The following is a 12532-nucleotide window of genomic DNA, read 5'->3' as shown; positions in this document are numbered from 1 at the left end:
GGAGAGCATGTTTTTCCAAGAAGCAGGAAAGTGCCTGGCTTCTCAGCCCCTAGCCTCACAGACTCCAAGTAGGGTTGGAGTCCACCGGCAGCAGGCCCAGGCACAGTTGGATGAGCCTGCATTTGCAAGCAAGGCCTGAGGCTCAAACCCCATTTCCGGGAATCACACTCATTCCTGACTCACTGGCTATGTCCAGGATATCTTGGGCACGGTGCCCTCCACACTAAGAATGAGCAACGTTCCCTAGGGGCTTATTACAGTATCCTAGGGGCTGAGCTAGAACTTTCTTAAGAATTTTTATCAACTAAAATCCCTTTCAAGGAGTTAGAGTTTCTGTGAAGGAGGGAAACTGAAGCTACAGATGGCTGGGGGAAGTGTCCCAGTATGACTACCATAGCACATCTTTCTGATGTGGTGGCTTAGCATCGGTAAAATGAACACCACATGGTCTCTACAAACAAAGCATCACTATGAACAAAGCTACTGGAGGTGATGGAATTCCAGCTGAGCTATTTCAAATCCTAAAAGATGATGCTGTGAAAATGCTGCACTCAATATGCCAGCAAATTTGGAAAACTTGGCCATGGCCACAGGACTGGAAAAGGTCAGTTTTCCTTCCAATCCCAAAGAAAGGCAATGCCAAAGAATGCTCAGACAACCATACTATTGCACTCATTTCAAATGCTAACAAGGTAATGCTCAAAATCCTTCAAGCTATGTTTCAATAGTATGTGTACTGAGACCTTCCAGATGTACAGCTAGATATAGAAAAGGCAGAGGAACCAGAGATCAAATTGCCAACTTTCGCTGGATCATAGAAAAAGCAAGAGAATTCCAGAAAAATATCTGCTTCACTGACTACGCTAAAACCTTTGACTATGTGGATCACAACAAACTAGAAAATTCTTAAAGAGATGGAAATACCAAACCTGCCTTACCTGCCTCCTGAGAAATCTGTATGCAGGTCAAGAAGCAACAGTTAGAACTGTTGGACCTGGAACAACGGACTGGTTCCAAACTGGGAAACGAATACATCAAGGCTGTATATTGTCACCCTGCTTATTTAACTTCTATGCAGAGTACATCATGAGAAATGCCAGGCTAGATGAAGCACAAGCTGGAATCAAGATTGCAGGGAGAAATATCAATAACCTCAGATATGCAGATGACACCACCCTTATGGCAGAAAGTGAGGAGGAATTAAAGAGCCTCTTGATGAAGGTGAAAGAGGAGAGTGAAAAAGCTGGCTTAAAACTCAACATTCAAAAAACTAAGATCATGGCATCTGGTCCCATCACTTCATGGCAAATAGATGGGCAAACAATGAAAACAGTGACAGACTCTAAAATCACTGCGGACGGTGACCGCAGCCATGAAATTAAAAGATGCTTGCTCCTTGGAAGAAAAGCTATGACCAACCTAGACCACATATTAAAAAAGCAGAGACATTACTTTGCCAACAAAGATCTATCTTGTCAAAGCTGTGGTTTATCTAGTAGTCATGTATGGATGTGAGAGCTGGACCATAAAGAAGGTTGAGCACCGAAGAATTAATGTTTTTGAACTGTGGTGTTGGAGAAGATTCTTGAGAGTCCCTTGGACTGCAAAGAGATCAAACCAGTCAGTCCCAAAGGAAATCAATCCTGAATATTCATTGGAAGGACTGATTCTGAAGCTGAAGCTCCAGTACTTTGGCCACCTGATAGGAAGAGCTGACTCACTGGAAAAGACCCTGATGCTGGGAAAGATTGAGGGCAGGAGAAGAAGGGGATGACAGAGGATGAGATGATTGGATGGCATCACTGACTCAATGGACGTGAGTTTGAGCAAGCTCCAGGAGATGGTGAAAGACTGGGAAACCTGGCGTGCTGGCATGCTGCAGGCCATGGGGTCACAAAGAGTTGGACACAACCAAGTGACTGAACAACAATGGTCTCATAGCCTTTAGCCCCATATTTGTCATTTAGTCACTAAATCATGTTCAACTCTATGTGACCCCATGGACTGTAACCCACCAGGCTCCTCTATCCACAGAATTTCCTAGGCAAGAATATTGGAGTGGGTTGCCATTTCCTTTTCCACAGGATCTTCCTGACCCAGGGATTGAACCTGAGTCTCCTGCATTGTCAGGCAGATTCTTTATCACTGAGTCACCAGAGACACAGAACAAAATCCAGGACTTTTTGGATCGCTCAGCTTGTACTTTTGGATACAAAGTCATGTGATCTGGTACCAACAGGTAGCATAGCTTCTTCCCCTGATAAGAACTGAATTTGAAGCATGAATATGAAGAAAACTCTGTTTTATAATTCTGTATTTCATATTTCTGATTGTGTATGTGTATATGATGACTAGATATTATCCTCAGGAAAACGAAACAGATTTAATGTTTGGTATCCATGTTCTTGGGCTTCCCTGGTGGCTCAGACAGTAAAGAATCCACTTGCAATGCGAGAGACCTGGGTCGGGAAGATCCCCTAGAGAAAGGAATGGCTACCCATTCCAGTATTCTTGCCTGGAGAATTCCATGAACAGAGGAGCCTGGCAGGCTATAGTCCATGGGGTTGCAAAGAGCCAGGCACGACTGAGCGTCTAATATACACACACATAGATGTTCTCACCAGGCCAGATTGTGCTGGGTGCACTTTCTCATCAGGAAAGCTCTCAAACAGGCAGGCAGAGGGTTGAGGGTTGGCTGTGTTGAGAATGACATACATCCTCCATCGTTACTGGCTCTGACCTAAGAAATTTCACATTTCACTTTTACCAGTTCCTTCACTATCTCTATTAGCAGTGTACTAAATGTTTATGGACTCTTATGCACCTTTTTTAGGAAGCAAAAAATGGAGAAAAAAGATCACAGAGGAATTGACTGTGGAAGGTTTCCTATTGCCATTCAAGACAAGATGTTGCACCCAGATTCAGTGCTCGGTAAGCTGAGGGGTCTAGGGGCAGTCGTCATGGTTCCGGTCCCTCTTTGGGTTCTGCTCACTGTGGGCAGAATACCTGCTATGCTAAATAGCTTTACCTAGACTAGGGTGTTGCATGTTAATTTTTGTTTTTGCAAAATGTAAAGAATTAGTAATGAATTGATTCAGGCGAGATGTGGTCAAGCAGCGTGAAAGTGCCCACACCTGTCTCTGCCTGAAGTCGCAGGGCTCCATGACTCAGTCACGAGGTGGTCTCAGTTCTGTGTGGCAGCCCCCAGCATGAACCAGAATCTGCACATGAGGAGCTCACCCACATGGGAGCTGCTGAGGACTTGTCCACATACATTTCATAGGAGCAGAAAGAGTGGAGAGGAGACCCAGAGAGCACCAGTGCATGGAATTCAATGATTTTTAGTCATAGGGACCTTTCTCCGAAGATAGTTTAAGCAGAAAAATAACCGCTGGCAGGACTGCCCTGTATGAAGAAGAGATGGGGCTGAGGCCTGCAGCTTAGGCAGCTATGAGGGAGAAAATCAGCACCCAAGCCTAATCTACCCAGTTCATACAGGAGGAAACGGGGGGCCAGAGAACTAACCAGGCTAGCTTACATTCCCATAGTCTGATAGCCAAGAGCCTTTTCTTCAAATCGGTATTATTCCTACTCTGTCACATGTAGCTCTATTTCTTCTCTGTAGAAGACACATTTTCTAATAATAATAATAGGTTTCACTGACTGAACACTTACTCTATACACCAGAACCGAGCAGAGATTTTCAAAATGTGGTCAGAGGGTCCCTGGAGGGCTGTGAGGTCCTCTCTATTCCCTGAAAGAACAATATTGCAACAGGTTGAATGGAGACACACCTGTGGAAGCCAGCTGCCTTCAGTTAAGCCAGATAGTCTAGGTATTTGCCAAAACACAAAACATTGCTGCTCTTCTCACAGGTCACTGATTTTTAAAATTTTCAAAATAGCTATTTTTCATAAAAAATGTTATTTTGTGAACATGAAATGATTATTGTTTTTAAAGTATTTTTTTTAATTTCTCAATTTAAAATTCTAAAAAAAAAACCCTTGGGACTGCTCATTCAGTCTTCAGTTCAGTTTAGTCACTCAGTCGTGTCCGACTCTTTGCGACCCCATAAATCGCAGCACGCCAGGCCTCCCTGTCCATCTCTATCTCCCAGAGTTCACTCAAACTCACGTCCATCGAGTTGGTGATGCCATCCAGCCATCTCATCCTCTGTCGTCCCCTTGTCCTCCTGCCCCCAATCCCTCCCAGCATCAGGGTCTTTTCCAATGAGTCAACTCTTCTCATGAGGTGGCCAAAGTACTGGAGTTTCAGCTTTAGTATCATTTCTTCCAAAGAACACCCAGGGCTGATCTCCTTTAGAATGGACTGGTTGGCTCTCCTTGCAGTCCAAGGGACTCTCAAGAGTCTTCTCCAACACCACAGTTCAAAAGCATCAATTCTTCAGTGCTCAGCTTTCTTCACAGTTCAACTCTTACATCCATACATGACCACTGGAAAAACCATAGCCTTGACTAGACGGGCCTTTGTTGGCAAAGTAATGTCTCTGCTTTTGAATATGCTATCTAGGTTGGTCATAATTTTCCTTCTTAGGAAAATCTAAATGATTCTACAGAGTAAAAATGACTTGAAATTTATAAATAAATACTTCTCTACGGCAACCCACTCCAGTGTTCTTGCCTGGAGAATCCCAAGGACGGGGGAGCCTAGTGGGCCTCCGTCTATGGGGTCGCACAGAGTCGGACACGACTGAAGCGACTTAGCAGCAGCAGCAGCAGCAATCCATGTTCAACCAACTGAATGTTGTATGACAGTTCTCCAGTGCAAGAAGATAGACTTTTAGTGCAGGTATGAAAAACACCACATATTATGATATATGAAAATGTTAGTCACTCAGTGTGTCTGACCCCATTGACTGTAGCCTGCCAGGCTCCTCTGTCCATGGGATTCTCTAGGTAAGAATACTGGAGGGAGTAGCCATTCCCTTCTCCAGGGCATCTTCCTGACACAGGAATCGAACTTGGGTCTCCTGCATTGTAGCATCTGAGGTACTAAAACTAGAATAAACAAAAGCTCTTTAGGGTCCTCAATTTTAAGAGTGTAAGAGGGTTCGGAAATCAAAAATTTGAGAATTGTTGACATATAGTATATATCACTGAACTATCATAATACCCTAAAAGGTAGGAATTATTGTCTTTATTGTATAGATAAGTAGGAATTAAGCAACTAGGGTCAAAGAGCCTGGTGTATTATCTATTGCTATGTAATGATGTATCCCCAAACTTAATGGCTCAAAACAACAAACATTTGCTATCTCATTGTTTCTGTGGGCCAGGAATTTGGGAGCCATTTAGCTGGATGGTTCAGGCTCAAAGTGTCTCATGAGGCTGCAGTCAAGATGTTGGCCAGTACTACCATCATCTGAAGGCTTTACTGGGGCTAGAGAATCTGCATCTAAGGTTGTTCTCACACATGGCCATTGGCCAGGGAACTCAGTTCCTCGCCAGGGGGGCCAGTAGGCTGTTTGAATGTCATTATGATCTGGTAGCCTCCTTCCCCCAGGCAAGTGATCTAAGAGAAAGACTGAGATGGAAGTTTAAATGACTCTTACAACCTAGTTTTAGAAGTTACACAACATCATTACCACTATATTCTATTTGTTAAAAGCAAGTCACTAAATCCAACCACAATTGAGAGAGGAATTAGGTTCTATCCTTTGAGGAGCACGTTAGAGTTTGTGACATATTACCAACCATAACAGTCAGTACGTAGCAGAATCAGGCTTCAAACTCAGGCCTACGTTCTTTCCCTTGTACAACACAGCCAGCCCAGGGTGTACATCATTCTTCCTCTATTTGTAATTTCCTTGAGTTCTGAATTAGAAGGCATTCAGTGACTACTGACTGAGACTTGGGGAAGGGAAAAAACCTTCCTAGAGCTCACTCCATTTGTGATTTACACTTTGGTAGACAATGTTACAATGAGTGTAACCATGAGTGCAGCAAGGCAGGCATTAATAGCACTGGCAGCAGTTTTGTCCCCCAACCCCTTCTCTGCTGGAATCGAGATGTTGCTTGGACACCCGAGTGTGACATACTCACCTGCTGGACCCAGGCTCCCATGCTCTGGCCTTCCTGGAGAGCGCCACTGCCCACAGCCAGCCAAACAAGACCCAGACCTGCACCAGATACATATGCTCTCTACTAGCCTCTCTGTGGTTCTGATGAGTGCAAAGCTATGATTCAAGTTCCCATGTGGATTTATGAATGTGTTGTAGAGGAAAACCATCTTTCCAGTTGCCTGGATAATAAGCTCTTGGCCACTGTAGGGTCTGAGAAGAAAATGTGGATGTATCAGGGCAAATCTTGAGAAATAATTACAAATGCGAGATGGTCTGATAATTCAATAGGCCAAATTCTCTCAGATCCATCCATTAGAAGACCTACATGTGCTGGGCAAATCTTGAGACTTTCCTATCAGAACTGATACTTATCAAAACACCTCTCAGTTGTCATAAGGCGGGGGGCGGTGTCCAAAATATCACCCCTAGGCTGGCAACCTGTGTGATAAATTTCCCCCAGGGAAAATTGAACACTCTGGGGCTAATGTGTACTTTGCATGATCAGAGCTCTACTGTCCAAAGCACATTTTAGGATTATAGTAATAAAAACCTCACACTTCCTTTGCATAACTTGGGCTTTTTCAGGTTCTGATACAGGATACAGCTGCTGTTCTGCATCTCGGATTGGACTGCAGAGTAGTAAGTGTGAGAACTGTGGCACTAAGATTCATAACTCGCAGAGAGTCTGCAGGAAAGAACCACCTAAAGGTGAAAGCGACTGGGCCACCTCAGGATAAAAAAACAGGCTGTATCTGGTTCTCTGTCTGTAAGTGAGCACAACGGTTGTTTGCAGGCAATAAGTTGCATTTTTAATCTTTTCTTTTCAGAATTTCATTATAGATACAACACCCCAGGACAGAATTTCTTTAATCATACAGAAAGAAGTGCCTTTGCTCAGCTCCGCTATTTAAATGAAAATAATTCTTCACCGAGTAAGTACATCTCCTGCATGATCCCATCTTTGTAAATAACCTAGACTCCCTCCATGGGAGACACATGTCACACTGGCCACTGTTACCATATGCTGAGCACCTGCTGAGTGTGCTGCCTGGTCTCCAGCACTCATCTGACACTTCCACATCCAGCCCGACACCGGGATGGCAAGGGGCTGGGCTGGTAGATATGCAGTCCTAGCAATAAAGGACTTTGAAGTACGAAGTGCTATACCAGTGTAATCTGGCAACAAGTCATAAATATTTGATGAGCAAATGACTAACTGCCACTATTATTGTTATTATTCAGAAGGGGGAAAAGCTTTAAATATATCCCCAGTAAAAGTCAGTATGTAAAGAAATAGACTATTTTTACACTCCTTAAATATCATGTTGCTAATTTCAGTGCAAAATTTTGCTGTCTTTGGAAATACCTAAAATCCCCAAACATTTATTTATAAAGATGAATAAGACAATGGCTACCTCCTCTCAAGGAGTTTACAACCTGTTGAAAAAAAGGAACTCATACTCTAATGAGGAAAGTTCACGGCAAGATGTGGTTAAGTGCTAAGAGAGCAGAGTGGACCAAGGGAACACAAAGTGGGGAGGGCACACCCTTGTCTTGCTTCTGAAAAACAACCGGGTCTGGTTCTCCGACATCCTTTCCTCATGGGTGAGTTCATACCTTCAGAGCTCTTTCCATTGCTGGGGACAGGGCACCAGAGAGAATGTTTCTGACCTTTCACAGTTGCGATGCCCAAGACTAAAGAATTGTGTTTAGCAGACTGACCTCAGCTGTGTCTCCCCTACCCACCCCCAGCTTCCCAATCCTCCAACTGGATGTGTTCTGTTGAGGTGACAGTCCCTAAGACTCCACAGAAGCAACAGGCACATTTCTTTACTATCTCCTTGGTTTTGGGGTCAACAGCACATGAGACTTCTCATTCTAATATATGAATGAGGAAAGCAATTGAGTCGTTTGAAAAGTGATGTTGAAACGCCATTAGTAAATGTAGTGGCCAAGAGGGTAGAAGTCTCAGGGAGGCGTCTTTTGTTCAGTGTTTAAGAGACCCTCCAGAAAGGACAGAAAGTGGAGCAGGCTGTTGCAGGAGGTCGTGAGTTCCACCTGCAGGCTGAGATACACGGTACTTTGTCAGGATGTTGTACATCTGTAGACTGAATGAGAATGGGACCAGATGACTCTATAACCCTTTCCAACTCTCAGTTTCTACAAATAAAGAATGAGATGACCAAGGAGTTAAGACTGAGGTCATTAGTACCACTGTTTGTCATGACAAGTAAGTCAGGGTGCAGTGTGACTAAATTTGGACTTTCTGGCTCCTGCCTTGCCTTCCATGTCTGAGGGATAATCCCTCCCTGTCCCCTTGTCGAGTGGGACCCTCCTGAGAGGGAGTGAAGCTGAGATATTAGAGACCAGTGGATATGGCAGGAGACCAAAGGAGAAAGAAGGAAAACAGAGAAGAGAGGAGAGGCAAGAGAAGGGGGGAAAGGGAGCCTCAGTGACAGAGAAAGCAGATTTGTTGGCCACTGTGCTTCTGGGGTGGCTTAGTGCAAAGGAATCCACCTGCCAGTGCAGGAGACACAGGAGACATGGGTTCGATCTCTGGATCGGGAAGATCCCTTGAGGTAGGAAGTGGCAACCCACTCCAGTGTTCTTGCCTGGAAAATTCCATGGACAGGGTAGCGTGGTGGGCTGCAGTCCAAGGGGTTGCCAAGAGGTGGATGCAACGGAGCACACACACGCTTTGCCTCTCTTCCCTTCCCTGGAGCTCTTCATGTCTCCCATGGTGACTTTCTTACATTTATCTTATCTGTTTAGTCTCTATTTTCTAGGATTGTCTTAGTAACATAATTTTTTAGTTTCTGACTCCTAGAATCCTTGCTCCTAAAGTAGAGAGGACTTTAGAAATCCATTTGGTCCAAGCGCTTGGAAAATATCATCCCTCCATTTGCCAGATGAAGAAGTTGAACCCATAGATATGCCCAGGTCACCCAGCTAGCACCAAAGGAACTTAGACTCCTGGTTTCTTGTCTGCTAATAAAACTCCTTTTAAACGTTGAATTTCTTTTCTTGAATTCAGAATACTCAATGGCTACTTTCCATGTTCCCTAGGTCTATTTCCTTATTAAAACTTTATGAAATATTTCACTTATACAGAAAAGTTCAGGAAAGGATAGCCATATACCCACCATTGGATTTGGGGATCATTTTTGTGCTCTGAATCTGACCACAGCTAACATTTTTCAGCTCATTCAAAACCAAAATGGATCTGTTTCCAAAGAGCAAATCCAAAATCCTCTAATGACGGATGTGAACCCATATCAAGAAAGTAAGTATGATGAACAAAATGACCACCCATTTGGTGTATGCAGTGTGCTTAGTGCACTATTGTCTGCCCATGATCACCTACAGCAGCGGTCCCCAACCTTTTTGACATCAGGGGCCAGTTTTGTGCAAGACAGCTTTTCCATGGGGGTTCCGGGATGATTCAAGCACATTTATTGTGCACTTTATTTCTATTATTATTACATCAGTGCCACCTCAGGTCGTCAGGTATCAGATCCCAGAGGTGGGGGCCCCCTGACCTAGATCTTAAGTAGTAGTCAGGATTCAAACCTATATCTGGCTAGTATTTCAATCATTCAGTTATTCTTTCAACAAATATTTGAGTGTCAATAGCAGGACATTGTGCTTGTCCTGAGGACACAGTGACAAAGTCAACTACTGTCTCTGCTCTTACTTTTTTGGTAGAGGAAAAGGGGGCACAGAGTACTATTACCTAATACGGCGGTTTAGAGAAGCTGAGTTCCAAAGAGTAAGTATGAATGAGTCAGCAAGGATGGAAGAGCACGAGCGAAGAAATGCCAGTCTGAGAGAGCCTCCTGGTGTGGAAAAGCCCTTGGCAAGTTCAGGAACAATGTGGCAGGAGCCTAAAAGAGGGTGAGGCAGTGGGCAGGATAGGTGAGGGAAGGCTGGTGGGATGGGCATGGCCAGGCTGTGCAAGGGCTTGTCGGCTGCAGGAAGGAGTCTCAGGTTTAATGGGTAGCCAATGAGAATTTTTTTTTTAAACCAGAGTGTTTTTTAAAGCTTCCTCGTGTTTTAAAAGATCACTCTCACTACTAAGGGAGAGGAAATGGATTAGAGGAGTCAAGGACTGGAGCACAGAAGCCAAATAAGAGACCAGTACAATAAGCCAGGTGGGATGATGGCAGCTTAGCTAAGGGTGGTAGAAAAGGAAAGAGAGAAGACTAGTATTTAAGAGCTATTTAGGAGGCAGACTTGACAGTGTAGCAGAGTTCAGGCTGTGCAGTCACACTCATTCAGTGTGAACCCTACTACGCACTGCCTGGGGCGGTGCAGTGTGTATGAATACAGCCACCTGGGAGTTCTTGGGTTTGCATCTTGGTTCTGTGCAGATGGTGCACCAACTCCTCACACACACACACAGCCATTACTGAACCAGAGTTGAAGAGGGTGCTTTACACAAGTATCAATGTGCTTTTGCCTTTCTTACAGGTCAGACCTTGCTACACTCTCCCCCCATTCCCACTCCTGCAGGATTTCTGAAAACACATCCTCCAGCAACTTTAGCAGTAACAAAGAAACGGAATCTGAGGTGAGGACCTTGCAGCTTGTGAGTTTGGTCTTCCTAACTACAAAACTGATGGCTTTTACGTTATTACAGTATGAGAGCATCAAAAAGTGTTCTGCTGAAACAACTCGTGCTCAGCATTAACATAAAGACACACAGCCTGAGCAGCCACATGGTTTGTGTTATTCCTAAATTGGTTCCCAGGGAAATTTCCTGAGAAAGTGTTTTGTGGGTGGTGCCTCAGCTCTAGGATTTCCCAGTGTGCCGTTCACAAGTTTGTTCCAGTGACACTGGGGTTAGAGCTGCCAGCAGTTTTGTTCTCAGTCAGGTCACTTTCAATGTCGCCACAAGCACGCGCCACATCCCTGTGTGCCCCTCAGCGGCTACGGGCCCTAAATCCCCTTCAGTGCCCCTCATCCCAAGAGTCTTTCTTCCTTCTCACAGATCTCTTTTTCCACAGCAGGGAAACAGCCCAGCAGGTTGCTGACCTCATCCTCTGATTCATGCTCATCAGTCACGTGTTTATCTTTTTTTCTGTCCCTTTCTCTACAAAATATATTCCATCTCACACTGGTTTCCTAGGAAACCAGCTCTCAAAAACAGAAATAGACTGGGTGGAAAACAGAATACTCCAAAAATTCCACTTTGCAATGTTTAATAATGAGATAACCCAATTACCAGGAGCAGTAGTAAATTTCTGTAACCAAAATGTGTGGACTTTTCCTCTGTAGATTTTAAACTCGTCTTTGGATCATGCCCTAAGGACAGCAACCATTCTGAAACAAACTACTGATCAAATGATTAGAACTATTGCAGAAGATCTTGCCAAAGTACAAAGATGGAGGAAAAAGTTGAAATACTAGTTTGACTCAAGGCAACCAAGGATTAAAAAAAAAATGCAGAGAAAACTTGGTCTTCCCTCCAAAGGTATTTTACTTATTATACAACTTATGAAGATGACTTTCTAGAGAAAACATCAAAATTGAAAGAAATGGAGGACACAATTTTTTTAAAAAATGGACCTCTGATTCTTAAAAATCAAAGTCAACACATATTTAAAAATAAATGTTACTAACTCATAATAAAAGAAATGAATACAGTAACATATACTTTTACCTGTCAGTATGGCAAAAACTAAAGTTTGGAAAACCCAGGCTGTGTCAGGGAAGATGGGGGAGATGAGTGGTCTCATACACTGCTGATAGAAGTACATATTAGTGCCACTCTGTTGAAAGGCAACTCAATAATTGCTACCAAATTCTACAAATTCTGGAAGTATTTACTTTCTGAGCAGCAATTCCACTACTAGGATTTTGCTTTTAAGTCACTCAAACAATATGTCACATAATGTGTATGAGGATGGCCACTGATGGGAAGGGCTCACAAATGGAACACATCTAATACCCTCTATGATGATTCAAAAACGATTACAGTCAGGACTTCTCTGGTCATCCAGTGGCTAAGCCTGAGCTCCCAAAACAGGGGGCCTGGGTTCGATCCCTGGTCAGGGAATTTGATCCCACATGCCTCAATTGAAAGATTCCTGCATGCTGTAACTAAAGATCCTGCATGCTGCAAGGAAGATCAAAGATCCCACATGCAGCGATAAAGACTTGGAGCAGCCAAATAAAGGTGAAATTTAATTTCAAAAATGACAGTCATACAGTTAATTCTCTGCAGCCACTGAAAAGAATGAGGTGTATAATCTGTAAGATAGTGAAGAAAAGCAAGCTAATAAGAAATATGTGTGACTTCATTTGTTTTTCAAAGAGCATATACATTTTATGGAAAGATACACAAAAATATTCAGTGGGCTTCTAGGAAATTCAACCCAAAGCCTCAAGAGAGGCTCTTTACTTTTCATTTACTTTCAGTACTTAATGGAATTCTTATGATTGTTTTAT

The 12532-nt window shown here is 43.5% G+C and overlaps 1 protein-coding gene across 1 annotated transcript in view; it reads left to right on the top strand.

Annotated features, from left to right (window-relative positions):
- AKNAD1 (AKNA domain containing 1) overlaps positions 1-11731 on the top strand; it is a 45218-nt gene extending 33487 nt beyond the window's left edge. Inside the window, exons 8-13 of the mRNA XM_086391581.1 lie at positions 2834-2931; positions 6668-6790; positions 6910-7014; positions 9284-9365; positions 10553-10652; positions 11360-11731. Coding sequence (XP_086247707.1) covers positions 2834-2931; positions 6668-6790; positions 6910-7014; positions 9284-9365; positions 10553-10652; positions 11360-11491 — 640 coding nt within the window. The 3' untranslated portion in view covers positions 11492-11731. The remainder of the gene's footprint in view (positions 1-2833; positions 2932-6667; positions 6791-6909; positions 7015-9283; positions 9366-10552; positions 10653-11359) is intronic.
- Positions 11732-12532: the final 801 nt, after the last annotated feature.

Source organism: Bos grunniens, chromosome 3 (genome assembly GCF_055505025.1).
Source record: "Bos grunniens cultivar Pamir isolate PY7600 chromosome 3, Bosgru_T2T1.0, whole genome shotgun sequence".
Lineage (NCBI taxonomy): Eukaryota > Metazoa > Chordata > Mammalia > Artiodactyla > Bovidae > Bos > Bos grunniens.
The sequence above is the reverse complement of the archived record's forward strand: the minus strand, read 5'-3'. Positions and strand labels throughout refer to the sequence as shown.